This window comes from Drosophila biarmipes, chromosome 2L (genome assembly GCF_025231255.1).
Source record: "Drosophila biarmipes strain raj3 chromosome 2L, RU_DBia_V1.1, whole genome shotgun sequence".
NCBI classification, from domain to species: Eukaryota; Metazoa; Arthropoda; class Insecta; order Diptera; family Drosophilidae; genus Drosophila; species Drosophila biarmipes.
The window spans coordinates 23,334,125-23,349,208 of NC_066612.1; the positions used below are offsets into that span (position 1 = coordinate 23,334,125).

Here is a 15,084-nt window from a genome sequence, read left to right on the forward strand (position 1 = left end):
TTTATCTGCAACCCAGATGGGATTATTGTAAGGTGATTTTGACGGTCGAATAATGCCATCACCAAGAAGTTGTTTAACTTCCGTGTTGACGAAAAGCGATACACCTTGAGGGTAGGGGTACATTTTTGAATAAATGGGTTCTTCATCCGTTGGGATTGTAGCAACCGTGTTTATATTATACGGCAGGGACTCGTTGGGGTCCGCGAATGCGGATCATTTGATCATTTTCTGTAAAGAATTTTTAATGACCATCGGTACGTCTTTATTATCAACTTTTACAAAATTTACATCTTTAAGTTCAGCGAACTGAAGGGCCTCTATACCGCTTTCGTATTCTATAATATTTTTTACTAAATTAATTTTAGCATTTACCTCCTTTAGGAAGTCCAGACCCGCAATACCATCAAATGCCTTTAGGCAATTTAAGATAAAGAAGGTGCTTTTTTTTTATTAAATAGACAAATAAAGCATTTTTGTCTTACGAATGTTCCACCATGAATGGAGTTTACTGTAAAGGTCTTCTCAACCGGAATTACATATTTTAACTCCGTTAGGGGCTGAATATAATTTTTTGAGGCGCCTTTATCTATTAAGAACCTTAAAGTACGCCTTGCTATCGTACGTGTTATGTACGGAAGCAGGGACTTACCCCTAAAAACATACAGTATTCCAGGTCTGAAGTCTCATCGTCTATAGCTGAGGCTTCTGTTCTTGCATAATTCTCATATTCAATATCTTTGCTTTGCTCGGTGAGGTTTAGTTTCTGAGTTCTCATCGAGACATCCTCATAAACCTTTTTGTTGTTTGCTTGCCACTTTGACCGGGAAGTAGGGTTTACTTCCATGGCCTCGGGCATTTGGTATTGGTTCTTTTGACCAAACGCTCTTTGTTTAGAACTACCGGGATTTTCTATCCGTTTCCCGTTTTCTGGCTGTGTTGACTGCCAGTTTTTTGGGGCTTTTCTTTGTCGATAGCGAATTTAGCCAAGCTTGCGGCGTAGGCGCACCTGTCATTAGCCGCTTCTGCTTCTTGTGCGAGTGCTAATGCGGAGGGCATATCTTTAGGTTGGGCTGGGAATACTGCAAGTCTCAAGGGCTTTCTTAGCCCGGAGACAAAGGTGTGGAGAGCGTCGCTCCTAAATTTCTGGTTCAACACGGCAGCAGCGGAAGGCTCGTGTGACATTAGTGTTTTGTTTGTAAGAAGCGTTAGCTTCTTTTCTATTTCGTCATAATACCTATTTAGAGAAAGTGCGCCTTATCTCATGGTATCTAATTCCTGCTGAATTACGCGTACCGGCGTTTTGTCGGCATATGTGACGTCAAGACGCGCTACAATGGCGTCGAAATTCAAAACTGTGCTAAAGGAGGCTAGCACGGCATCTGCATTGCCCCTTACCATTGACTTCCGTATTTGTTAAAGGAATAGAACCTATTTTACCCTCTTACTTTTGGAGCTTTTGTTCAAGAGCCTGGGCCTGTGTATTCAACGCTGCCTGAACTGCGGCGCGTACAATTTCGGAAATATCGCTATTCGACATACTGATACTGTTCCCAATATACCCTGCGGTTTCGTTAGTTTGTAATTTCTCAATTCTGAGGTTCCTATAACTTTCTAAAAGTTCTTCGTCACTACTGCCAGTGTTTCTTTCGTCTCCATAATTCATTTAATTTATTAAGAATAATCCGTGAACTGGAAAAAATCAAATTTTTCTTGTTTTTTCTTTTTTTTTAGATTGATTCACTGAAGAGATAATAAACAATCTCCTTACTTACATTTTGACCAGTGGGAACACAATATACTTTTTTAAATAAAAAAAAACTTGTATTGTTCTCCTGCGGGGGCGAAACGATGTGATGAATTCAGTTGTTGAATATTCGCAGCTTCTTTATCCTCCAATAGTTCGTTTTGAAATTTCGATGTATTTGCAGTTTTTATTTTATTTCACTCGAAAAAAAAATTGTTTTCGTTTTTATTTCTTTGCACTCGGTGCTCTATACTTTGCACATCAAAAAATTATTGAGTTAATTTTCTTTAAGTCGATTGCGTTTCTTTTTTTGAACGATTTTAAATGGTTTTTTCTTCACGAATTCGTTTTTTTGAATTCGGAGTCGCGGAACTTTCCACGGTTGGGCGCCAAATATAACAAAAGTAATATCATTATATGTTAATTTATTTATTGATAACCCGTTTGAGCTCTGTTTAGAAACTTAAAGTACAATTCAAAAAGAGACTGCAGCTCGCCGCTCCATCGCCCGGCTTAGATGCTGATTCCGCACTTTTGGGCAGCCGCTGCTGGCCGAATTTTGTTGACGCTGCGCCTCGTGACCATGACCACTCAGCGCTTGCATAGCCCGGATCGGATTTTACCGGCTGGATTCCTGCTTACGCGTGCATCCAGTGCTGGCCCAAGATCGATGACCGTAGTCGGGTTAACTTATCATGATTTTAGTCAGAAGTTTGCAGCGCAGTAAATGCTTCCGACCCCATAAAAAATACATATATTCTTGATCAGCATCACTAGACGAGTCGATCTATCTATGTATGTCCGTCTGTCTTATTTCTTTAGCAGGTAGTATAGAAGTCGGAACTAGCCGGATCGCAAAACTATATCTTATAGCTCCCATAGGAATGATCGCAAAAAATGTATGTCTTTGGTGTTTTTTAACATATATCCTCCTACGCTTCAGAATAACATTTTTTTATTGGTTCTGAATTTAGAAATTCATTTAAACAAAATTAGACGACTGTGTCATATGCTGCAATAGAAATGATAAAAAAAAATTGGTGGGAAAATAATATAAAAGAAATTATAGGAACCGAACTAATAATATAATACCAACAAGAAAGCACTACTCCTCCACACAGTTAAAACAATAATAATAATAAATAATAATAATAAATAATAATAATAATATTAAATATAATAATCTCCATACTCGCATGGCTTTTTTCCCTGCTGCTGGCAACTTTTTCTGCTTCATCTTGCACAACCAGAGAGCGCACATATGTATGTGTATGTATCTGAGATTTGCATATTACACCTTATAAATATAGTTGTACTTATAACTGTCTTAAACCTAAGTGAGCGCGATGAAGCAGTCGGCCAAATTGTTGGCCAAAAAATGGGTAAGGACTGAATTTGCATAAGCAACGCTACTCCTGGCAACGATCATGACGATGATGATGATGTCGCACACTGAGAAAACACACACACGGCCACTGCAAATAGCTTCTGGTAACACCTAACCAACCCAACTACTCCACTACTACTCCCTTCGCCCTATTCATTTCAGCACCAAAAGCTTCGCCACTTTTATGCAAATAATGTATTCCAGGAATTTTGTTATTTATAGCCAAGATAACACAACGTGTGGATGTCTGGGTATATCTCAAAAAGTGTGTGCGTTAGTCGATGTCTCTTCTGTTCGCACTTACGCTGTGTCCAAGTTATTGCTTCATTTCTTGAGCAAGCTTCTTCACCTGCCAAAAGTGGATACTTTCGAAGGATGGCAAAAAGGTTCCTGATGAGTTGGGCGGCGTTGAGATGCCAAACTTTAACGGAATATCTCCAACTACCTCCTAGCTTCTTATAATCTTCGCACGGCATGTGAGTCTGGTAGTCAAATTACATTTCGAGCTCATAAAAGCGTCATTCGCCTGCCATCCAACTCTGACTCTTTAGTACAAATAACGTTAATTGACATTTTATTTAGACTTTATTTGGTTACAATAAATAGAACGCGAATATTTCTCTTTACACTTTTCTTTAGTTGCATTAAACGAAGACGGATAAATTTGATTATGGTAGAAAAAAATCCGAGAGAATGTATGAAAATACTTTTGTGACAACGATTTTAACTATGCGAGCCTAAATTGACCAATTCTAAATGAATGCAGCTATAGGTCCATATTTGACAAAACTTAATTCTCCAAATAATAAATGAAATTTGCAGATTTTGTATAAGATTCTTTTGACGATTTACTCACCTAATTCAACGTAGAGTTTTGGTCGTATATTCTCCTGCCAGGCACTTTGATTACCAATCACGAGGACTGTTAGTAGTAGGAAGACTTGCATCCAACCATATTCGTAATATTTGCTTAACTTATGTTTCATTATTGTTGCTTTAGCCGCCGTTGCACTTTTGAAATGCATTTTATAGCCTTGGTTAAAGTTGTTGTTGTTTTTGCGGTTATTGTTATTATTGTGGTTTGTGTTGTGTGAATGTAACATTTCTAGTTTCCATACAATTGAGTTAAATTCCTTTTTGATTAATATGCATCATTTATTATTCTTGATTTTTTGTGTGTGCTTTTCCTCGAACTTAATCGTTTTTTTTGATGGTTTGGATTTGGTTTTTATTTTGGTTATCCGTGCTTTTAAGTTTCTTCATCTGAGCCTTCTTTAATCCATAAATTGTAATTTTTATCTTACCCGGTCGAAATTGTAATATTGTTTTTAATTACTTATCGGAAAACAAATAATTTTAGTGTAAGATCAGTAATTTCTGTAAAGATAGAAATATATTTGTTTAATTAAAGCGTAGACTAAGCATTCAGAAGATAGAAAACTAAAAAAAAACGTATAATCTGGATTTGTTTGATTAACAATACTAGAATGATCAGCTTAATAGCTAGCAACATGCAGGCCTGGCAGATCCAATCTATTCTATATTAAAGGTTAAATATTTACAGTATTTTGAATTGTACTAACAAAGTATGACTAACAGAATTTAAGATTTAAATAAAAATAAACTTGCCATGGGGAAGTCCGAACCCACCAAGCCTCAGCCCGCACATCAAAAGCGAAGCGCTAGCCTTGTGTGCCACATATACATTTTAATACCACTTGGTCGTAGAGTAAGAGGGAGTACTAGATTCGTCGGAAAGTATGTAACAGGTAGAAGGAAGCATTTTCAACCCCATAAAGCATATGTATATGTTCTTTATCAGGACCACTATCCAAGTCGCTCTAGCCGTGTCCGTCTGTCTGTCCTTTCGTATGAACGATCAGATCTCGGAAACTACAAAAGTAGTTTTTCTGCTAGAAAAAAATTTTAACTGAAGGGTATCGATTGAAAGTTTGCCAAGCTCAATATTACACCCAATCTTACACCCACAAAACGCTTTAATCTGTCTGCCGCCCACATTACCATATATTGAAATAGCTGGTAAGTGTCGCTATACAAAATCGCTTTGCTGCTTACACATCTCCATTTCCCTTGTGCTCTCTTAAAGTGAGTAACAGGTATCTAATAGTCGAGGCACTTGCCTTTTTTGTTTTAAATGTATATGTTATTTATTCTGCTCTTGCGGCTATCGTTTTTTTAATATTACAAAATTTCGATGAACTGTAAGGTGTACAAACTTTGGCTTGTTGAAGCTAGCTTTTTATCCTGTTTTTCTTTTCTTGTTGTCATGGAGAACTGGGAAAATATAAGATAATAAAGAAAATGAGGATAAAGAAAAGCGAAAAGAAACAATAACCAAGAGCCAGGACGGAATACATACATGGTGAATATAAACGGCATAGAAGGAAAACCAAGTGTGGATGGGAAGAGAAAAGGTGCCAAGTAGCGTGCACTGTTAATGAGTTCTTCAGCACAGACTCGCAGACACCCACTAACAAAACCACCCACTCCGGTGCAGAGATATTAGAATGTAGCACGAAAATGTAAAAATCTAGCACACGAAGAGTTGACAAGCTAAGGAGAATTGGGGGCCGAAAGCGCTTATTCATAAAGCTGTCAAAGATGAACATTGAGGTGGCTAGGTGGCCAGAGTGCAACAAAATTCGTATTTAAAAATCATGTGTATCTGAGACGGCTGTGTTCTACGTGAACAGATGCCGAAGGTGACAATAAAAAACTACAATATATAAAAAATAAACGATTTTGAAGATCTTTTTGTACTGCGATGCACACATTATTGAAAACCGTTACTCGTAGAAGCTGCCTTAATTTTACGTACAGAATCCGGATCACCAGACAAGTGGATCAAACATGTCCGTCCGTCTGTCTGTCCGTATGAACGCTGAGATCTTAGAAACTATAAAAGCTAGAAAGTTGAAAGTGGCAATGAAATTTTATTTTGATTATCAACATCATGTCAAAAAAGGTGGAAATCCGACAATTCAAATCCGTTAAAAAGTAATTAGAAAAAAATATAACGACGGTGTGCCAGTGGGAACAGTGGCTTTGTTTCTTCTTATCACTCATAGCTGAATCAAGGGTATTCGCTAGGCGATGTTATCGACTACAGCGATTTCTCTTGTTTATAATCAAATTTAGTTATATATCTATATACTTGAAACAGGTTGCACTTTTGCTCACTTCATACCTATCAAGGGATATAAAGTTTTAAATACAGAATTTCAAAAAAGGATAGCGTTGTTACCTTTTCAACGACATGTAATAATCAAAGTTTGTAAAATCTAGCTATTTCATTTATGCTTAAGTTGGAGAATATCACGATGGTTCGAATCAATTTTGAAAAAAAGAAGTAGTAAACAAGAAAGGAAGTTAACTTCGGCAAGCCGAAGTTTGCATACCCTTGCAGTTATAAGAAATAATCAAAGTTAGTAACACCATGTAAAATTTGTAAGGATTGTTGCTGGCTTCAGTGATATTAAAAACAAATTATATAATAATAATAATAACATAATAATATAATAATATAAAATTATAGCTTTGGTGTTTTTTAACTTATGACCACCTACGCTTGGAAATAACATTTTTTATTTGGTTTTGAATTTCGAATTAAATTTTATCAAAATCGGACGACTAAATCATATAGCTGCCACAGGAATGATCGGAAAATTAGTCGGAAAACATGAAATATAAATTATATCTTTTCTGTTTTTTAACATATAACCTTATAAGCTTGAAAATAACATTTTTTAATTAGTTCTGAATTGTGAATTAAATTTTATTAAAATCAGACGACTATATCATATAGCTGTCATAGGAACGATTGGATAATTGGTGGGAAATAATATGAAACAAATTATAGCTTTAGGGGTTTTTGACATATTATCTTATAATATTGGGAATATAATTTTTTATATTTTTAAGAATTTTGAATTCAGTTTAATAAAATTATTAATTATTTTTTATAACTGCAAGGGTATACAAACATCGGCTTGCCAAGGTTAACTTCCTTTCTTGTTTCATATTATTTTCCAACAATTTTCCGATCGTTCGTATGACAGCTATATGATATAGTCGTCCGATTTTTTAAAATTTAATTCTAAATTCAGAACCAATTAAAAAAATGTTATTTCCAAGCGTAGGAGGTTATATGTTAGAAAACAGCAAAGATATAATTTTTTTAATTTTTTCTTACGATAGTTCCTTTGGGAGCTATTAGATATAGTTGTCCGATCCGTCTGGTTCCGACTAATGTACTACCTGCATTAGAAATAAGACTTTTGGGAAAGTTGCAGCCCGATATCTTTAATACTGAGAGACTAGTTTGCGTAGAAACGGATGGACAGACGGACATGGCTATATCGACTCGTCTAGTGACGCTGATCAAGAATATATATATACTTTATGGGATCGGAAACGTCTCCTTTACTGCTTTGCAAACTTCTGGCTTTAATCATTATACCCTCTTCAAGGGTATATAAATAATGTTTACAGAATAAAAAAAAAAATTTTAACAAGATCAGCTAATTTTACAAATTGTACCTTTTTTCGATTTCCTGCTAAACTAGCGGATGCTTCCTAAAGTCGAAAAACACAAGTTACCTCTTAAAACCAAGACCCAATGACCCGAAAAAGAGATTCATACAAATTGTATATTGTATTGTCCGCCCTAGCACACTCTCCTAATACGCTTTGTACCCATCAACGTGCGAAAGAAGAAAATCCAAAGTTCTATTAATATGTTTATACGATAGGAATCACGATTTCTTAAAAGCGCGATATAGAAATAACCCGTGTTTATACGACACATATCATTTCGTGAATTCCTAAAGATGGCAGACGTGTAAAATTTGGTATTTTAGTCTGGTTACACTTTTACAAAATGTAAACAAACCAAAAAACGCGATGGATAAACTTAAATTCTTCATTTACAATCGGCAAATAAGAACCGGAAAATTAATTTCCAAAGTTACTGAGTGCTTTTTGGGCACTAATGCAAGACCCAAAGAGCGTTGCCACCTGGTCTGCATAGCGTTACTTTGGTTGTGAACCACAAATTCACTCTTTCAGGCTGAAATCATAGTCAACTTTCGTGCGTTGCCGAATTCACGAAATGGCGTTTATACACACACGAATCGGCTGAAAGCGTGAAATGATAGTGTGAATTCGGCATCGTATAAACACAGTATATATAGATGTCAAGTATCCACTTTGCAGCTTTTTCATGTTTAAGTGTGAAAAAGTGGTCTTATATTAGCTGAGTACCAGTACCAGTTCACGGAAAATTTAACTAAAAACACTCCCTTAACAGTGAAACAGTCAGCATCAAGAGCTGTCAAAAGCTGTTTTATGTCCACATAAAAGGAAGGCAGTCGAATAGTTGCTGCGGATGACTTGAAGAGTTCTAAGAAGAAGCAGATACAATTTTAGAGATCATTTATTGGATTACTGATCCATAGTCGCTACAAGATCGAATATGAAACAAACTACTCGCCACTATAAACAACGATTTGCAAACGTCAAAACTATTCTCAAAACAAAAATACCCTTGATTCAAGAAATTCCCCCCTCATTTTATTTTAAGTAAATAATTTATGGTTAGCCATTTCTGAAAATAATGAAATCGTTTTTTAAATGTGTGGTATAAGGTCCTAAAATAAGTAATAGTGTTCTTAAAATAAAAAAAAAGTTTAATATCTATTATTTAACATTTGATGAATTTGGTTGGTTTTCTGAATTGTAATATATATTTTCTTCTTAATAACATTATCTTATTAATTATTTACAATAACATATCAATTAGTATTACAAATACCGAAAAAACTTTTTATAAACCCATAAAAACTAAAACTAAAGTCCCGGGACTATTCACGTCATAACCAGACGTAACCATTCGGCTAGTCTAAACCTTTTTAACAACTATTGAAAAGAAAACTAAGAAACTAAAAAGAGTCAATATTAAATAAATTAAAAAAAGGTACAATTATTTATTGCCTGGAAGTCTCTGCCAGCTTGACCACCGTCCAAACTTATTAAAAACGAGGAAAAACGCTATAGTCGAGTCTCTAAAGTCGAGCTTAATGAAGCAAAAGGAAAGTGAATAAGGAGCAAAGCGATATTAAAGCGTTCCAATCGTCTGTAGGCGTTAGAGTGGTTGTGGCACATTTTTTTAGGTCAGTCGAATACATTTCAGTTAAAATTTTTATCTAACATAAAAACTTTAGGCTTCCCAGATTTTTGCGGATTGTGGGCGTATGAGTGAGAAAAATCAGAGAAATAAAAAAAAAAATAAGCAACTTACACCTTTTGAGAAAAATATACGTGGTCCTTGCGGGAATCGAACTCACGGCCGCTGTTGTCGCAATTTAAAGCACTTCCGCCACACAATAGACACAGCGCACAGACATATTCTCACGATTGAAAACAAATTATGTTTTATTTTACTCAAATAGACTAAAACTTTGATGTCTGACTGTTCTAGCTTTTAAAGTTTTCGAGATCTCAGCGTTCATACGGCTTGTGATCCTGATCAAGAAAATATATACTTTATAGGGAACGCTTCCTTCTACCTATTACATAAAGTACTTTCCGACGAATCTAGTATACTCTTTTACTTTATGAGTAACGGGTAAAAAATATAATAATAATAATATAACAATTTTGTTCTATAATCAAGAAAATATGTCCTAATTTAATGGCTTTTTAAATTCACGATAGAGTGTATGGACGCGAAAATCTCGAAAACTATAAAAGCTAGAACAGCATATTTGGTATGTTAATTTTCCACTTCTGGGAGAGCGGAAATTTATCTCAGCAGAATGCCACTCCCAATCTAACGCCCACTTTTCAAGATTAAAGGTGTAAATTCAATTTTGTTCGGATTATCAATATCAATCTTCATGCCAAATGGCGGTATTGCTTAGATATGTGCAGTTCCAAAAAATTCTAATTAAAACATTTTTTTTCGGCCAAATCCTGATACACGTGTTTACTTATTAACCAACTTATATAAATAAATGCCGCTATTCACGTTTTTATTTTATTTGTTTTCTTTTTGTATTTTTATGGCCACGTTTGTCTGCCATGCAAAATATTTATGTTGCAAATCTTTTGCGGGCCAACGGGTTTTTCTTTATTTGCAGTTGTGTTTAATCGCCCTTTTTCCTTTAGTTTTGGTCCTTGACTTGTTTGTCTTGTCTGCATATCCTGCAGCGATTTGTTAGGTCTCCCGTTTTTGGCCCCAATGGTAAAAAGGGAATTTGCTTCCGTTGACGCGCAAGTGTTCTCATTTATTATCTTTGTTTATGTCTGTCTGTTTGGATATATTTTACAATTTTTACCAGCATGTTTGTGGGCCTGTGTCTCCTGGCTCCAAAGCAATACAATTTATTCGCTTAGAAAACTTTGTGACCTTATCTTGGAGCATGCTTCTGTGACTTTGGTTCGGATTTTACGTTCATCTTCTGCTGGTAATGAACCCCATTCGACACTAGAGTAAATATCTTATAATTAAAATGTATTATTTTGAACATACAAAAACACACTGAACGCCCTAATTACTTATCCCCTCTGTAACCACCAGCCAGGTTTCATTAGGTTTCTCGGAGCAATTTATTTTTTATTGTTACACAAAAACTTGATTTTTATAACCGCCACTCGTAGAGTAGAAGAGTATACTAGATTCGTCGGAAAGTATGTAACAGGTAGAAGGAAGCGTTTCCGACCCCATAAAGTATATATAATATTGATCAGAATCACTAGCCATGTCCGTCTGTCTGTCTATCTGTCTGTCTGTCCGTATGAACGGTGAGATCTCGAAAACTATAAGAGCTCGAACGGCCAGACTTGGCATGGAAGTTTGTTTCAGCGGGGTGCCACGGCCACGCTAACGCGCACAATCCGCGAAAATATGTAGCGCCTACAGTTTATAAGATAGACACAAAATTGTAACTGAAATGTGTTTGTCTCACAAATACCTATCGAATGACAGAAAAAATGTGCCTCTCCCGATCTAACGCGCACAAACGGTTTAAACTCTTAAGTCTGTCTGCCACCCACATAACATCCACTAAAAGAGCCGGTGGGTGGCGCCCTAAAATATCAGTTTGCAGCTTATATCAGGTGTTTTTTATAGAAGTATAGAACTTTAAGTTAGCATCACTGGCGACCGATTTAACAGCTATCAAGTGATTTATTCTCAGTTTGGTTTAGCAACTCATAATGAATAGACTCACGCCTGAACAACCCTTACAAATAGTGCAATTTTATTTCTAAAGTAATGGTTCAGTGCGGATTACATATCGCACACTACGTCCATTTTATCGTCGACAAAATCGTCCATCAGAGCAGTTATTTCGATTAACCATGGAACGTTTTCGCACCACGTTTCCTCTTATTGATAACTCGCATCCCCAAAGACGCCGTACGGTGCTTACAGAAGAAGCTATTGCTACTGTAGAGCGTAGCATTGAGTAAGACCCGGATGAGTCCATCCGCCATCGAGCACAGGAATTGGATCTGTGTCCATCCACTTTATGGAAGATTTTGCGGAAGGATCTTGGCTTGCGTGCTTACAAAATCCAACTCGTGCAAGAATTGAAGCCAAACGATCATCATCAAAAAACTGCCGCATTTGGAGTGAAGCTAATCGTCAAGTGTATGTCGAAACACCGTTACATCCAGAAAAACTGACTGTTTGGTGCGCTTTATGGGCTGGTGGAATCATTGGTCCGTACTTCTTCAAAAACGATGATGGCCAGAACGTTACAGTCAATGGTGACCGGTATAGTGGCATGATTACTAACTTTATCATTCCTAAATTGAACAGACATGATGTCCAGGAGCTCTGGTTCCAACAAGGCGGCGTAACATGTCACACATCTCGTGTCACAATCGATTCGCCGATAGTTCCTATGGCAGCTATAAGATATAGTTGTCCGATCCGGCTGGTTCCGACTTATATACTACCTGCAATAGAAAGAAGACTAGACTTTGGTCTAGTGACGCTGATCAAGAATATGTCCGTTTTTAAGTACTGGAATATTTAAAAGAAATATTTTAATTTTAAGCTGCCTTCTTTTACAACAAGATTTATTTCATAATCTGTATACCCATTGCACAGTTTTAAAATTAAATTGGTATACATTAAAGTAAATTGACATATATACGTAAATAAGAAAGAAAACAAACGAAGGCGCTAAGACAATTTTTTGCGGTTTTTTTTTTGTTCTATGCTATACACACATTCATTCTTTCGCTCTTACTGTGATCAATGACTCCCTTCTTTACGACTTCACTACGCGTGCCATTTAAAAGTTTTAGCCGAAGAAGTTGGACGTGTTGGTCCTTTGGGCAGCAAAGCCAAAAAGGACAATTTATCGCGCTATCAAAAAATCGATGTGAAGTTTCTTTAATTATATGCATATGTAAGTGCAGCATTGAAAGCCAAAAAGGTCACATATCTCACGGCTTTTTCTTTGAACTTTACTCAGCCATACATATGGATGTATGTATGTACATACATATGTACAACTGATTCCGCTTCTTCAACACAGCCCGACGCTTGCGATTTCATAATTGATTAAATTAAAATTATTAAACTAAAATTATTACTTTGATTTCGTAGAATCCAACAAAATAGCACGCCCCGTCTCACGCATACATATATGTACATATCATACATATGCACGTAGGCGAGAAAATTAAGTCTGACTAAAGTGAAGTTTGTAGTAATTATTAAGTGGCTTACAGTTTTCGGTTCTCAGAAACGTGTATGTACATACATTGAAGTGCAGCTACACACACAAGCATATATCACAGTGCGTTTGCCGTTGCTTGGTCGCCAACAAAGTTGATCGTGCCCTAGCGAACATTCACAGGCGAAAAATTGAATAAAACTCATCTTCCTCCGCGTAAGGATGTAAAAACTCTGGATGGAGCTGAGTTTTTGAAAGCATGGCCAAAATATGCTGATTGGCAGGCGCCGGATTTGGCATTTTTTAATTTTATGTGATCATTTGTTTTCTTTCAGAATAAAAAGATTTTAAACTTTTGTTCCCCGGTAGAGAGGACGCATTGTCCAGTAAATGGGTAAATTTTACTATGAATCAAATATTCATAGCCCTATCTTAACATATTTTATTTTGACTACTCTGCTACCGTCGGTGCTACCATCGAATACCTGGGTTCCATCAAAAACTTCAAGGACGAGGACAAAATATACATTGCTCGACTCCCAAGAAAGTTTAGTCCTCCGCGTTATCTCTATCGTAGACTATCAGCAAAGAATGGCTGATATAATAAGTAAAAACTATTCAAATTTGGAAACGGTTCAACCTCTTGTGGCCGTAGAAGGCCAAAGTGCAATTTCTGTAAAATCTTTCTTTCCTAAAAAGTTAAGTTTTTAATGACGTAAATGCTAAAAAATATTTTGTATACAGAAATCTGTAAAATAAATATAAGTGTAACTGTATTATATGTATCCGTTATAACCGGCATTAAAAAAAAATATTTTAAAAAAATCGAAAAATCAAACATAAAATTTGTGTTTTAATTTTTTTCAGTGTTCCAAAAAAATTTGAATACTTATCATATTTAATATTACAATTAGCATATTAAAAATAAATATGTCTAGTATTAAATCTTAATATGACTTATATTAAATTTTAACATTTCGGTTATTCATTTCACTATTAAAATGTTAGAATTTAATATGGTTTCTGTTTATATTAAACACGTGTACTATTCATTTCAAATTTTTAAAATTATTTTATGTATTATTTAATTTAAATATGTGTTATATTTAACTTAAATATTTACTGTACTGAAATCTATTCTGAAAATATTTAAATTAATAAAAAAAAAAATTTAATTTGCGCATATTTAAAGTTAATAAAACCCGCAATGGATGAAAATCGAAGCGAAAAATATTTGGGTTGAATATGAAATATTTGGATTTACTACGCTTTTTTATCAGTGTAATTATTATTCCGATTCCGGGTCTCCCTGGTAGCTGCTGCTCAAGTCCCGACAAGAACTAATGCGCTCTTTTCAGGAACCTATCCTAAAAGGACCGGCCCAAGTAGCTTTTCTTTACTTTTGCCGCATTTTGTTTGGCCTGGATTAGCATATTGCTATTTGTTGTTTTTTTTGTTTTTGCCTGTACCCATTGTTGGTTTTCAGTTAATGTTGCCCGAGAAAGTTGAATTTCATTCTTTTGTGGCTGCTGAACTTTTCTTAACTCCCGTCCATTCCACTCCATTTTTGGCAACCTTTGTACATCCGCATCTTCTTGTATGATGCATTTTGCGCGTTTTGCTTGTTTACTTTTCTTGCTTGTTATGAATAAGTTTGATGCTGATTCCTCCAGTCGATTCATTATTAATTTCGTTTTTGCAGCTCACTCTTTGAAAACATGCAAATTGATGCTCTCAACTAGCAACGTTTCACGTCGCCAGAGAACTTGGCATTTTATGCAAAACTGCGTAAAATCTAATTTTGAAATTTGATTGAAGAGCCTGTAATATATAAAAAGGAAGATCTTGCTAGGAAAAAGTTCCTGAATTTGAGGGCCCAAATGAAAATTAGTTAGAATAATTCGTTAAACAGCTAATATTTTTAATAAACTGGACACGTCGCAAAATGATTGGATCAAATGCAAAAATACGCTAGTTTAAGGTAATTCCATACAAAATTCAAATTGGTAATTATTCAAAGCACTTAAGTTTCGTGGATATTCAGCCAGAAGTGACATTGGAATAATACATATATTTCTTCTATGATGGATAATTAATTCTCATTTCCGTTTGCTTCCTGTGTTTTTCCGTCAAAACCAGAAATTTCTTAACAAATATTTTTCTATAAATACTTTTCTCGTCACGTCTGCGCACTGTCACTTTGTTTGGCTACCCCCATCTACGTATTTCTGTTGACAAGC

The 15,084-nt window shown here is 35.6% G+C and overlaps 1 protein-coding gene and 1 long non-coding RNA gene across 2 annotated transcripts in view; one reads left to right on the forward strand and one right to left on the reverse strand.

Moving 5' to 3' along the window:
- The window catches only part of LOC108036724 (semaphorin-1A), a 170,059-nt gene that overhangs the window by 131,739 nt on the left and 23,236 nt on the right, over positions 1–15,084 (reverse strand). Inside the window, 1 exon segment of the mRNA XM_017113023.3 lies at positions 3,988–4,508. Within this exon segment, the coding sequence (XP_016968512.1) occupies positions 3,988–4,234 (247 nt within the window). The 5' untranslated portion in view covers positions 4,235–4,508.
- On the forward strand, positions 12,456–13,642 carry LOC108036728 (uncharacterized). Its single transcript, XR_001768857.3, has 3 exons — positions 12,456–12,574; positions 13,180–13,238; positions 13,354–13,642. It is a non-coding gene; the product is annotated as an uncharacterized LOC108036728 (long non-coding RNA).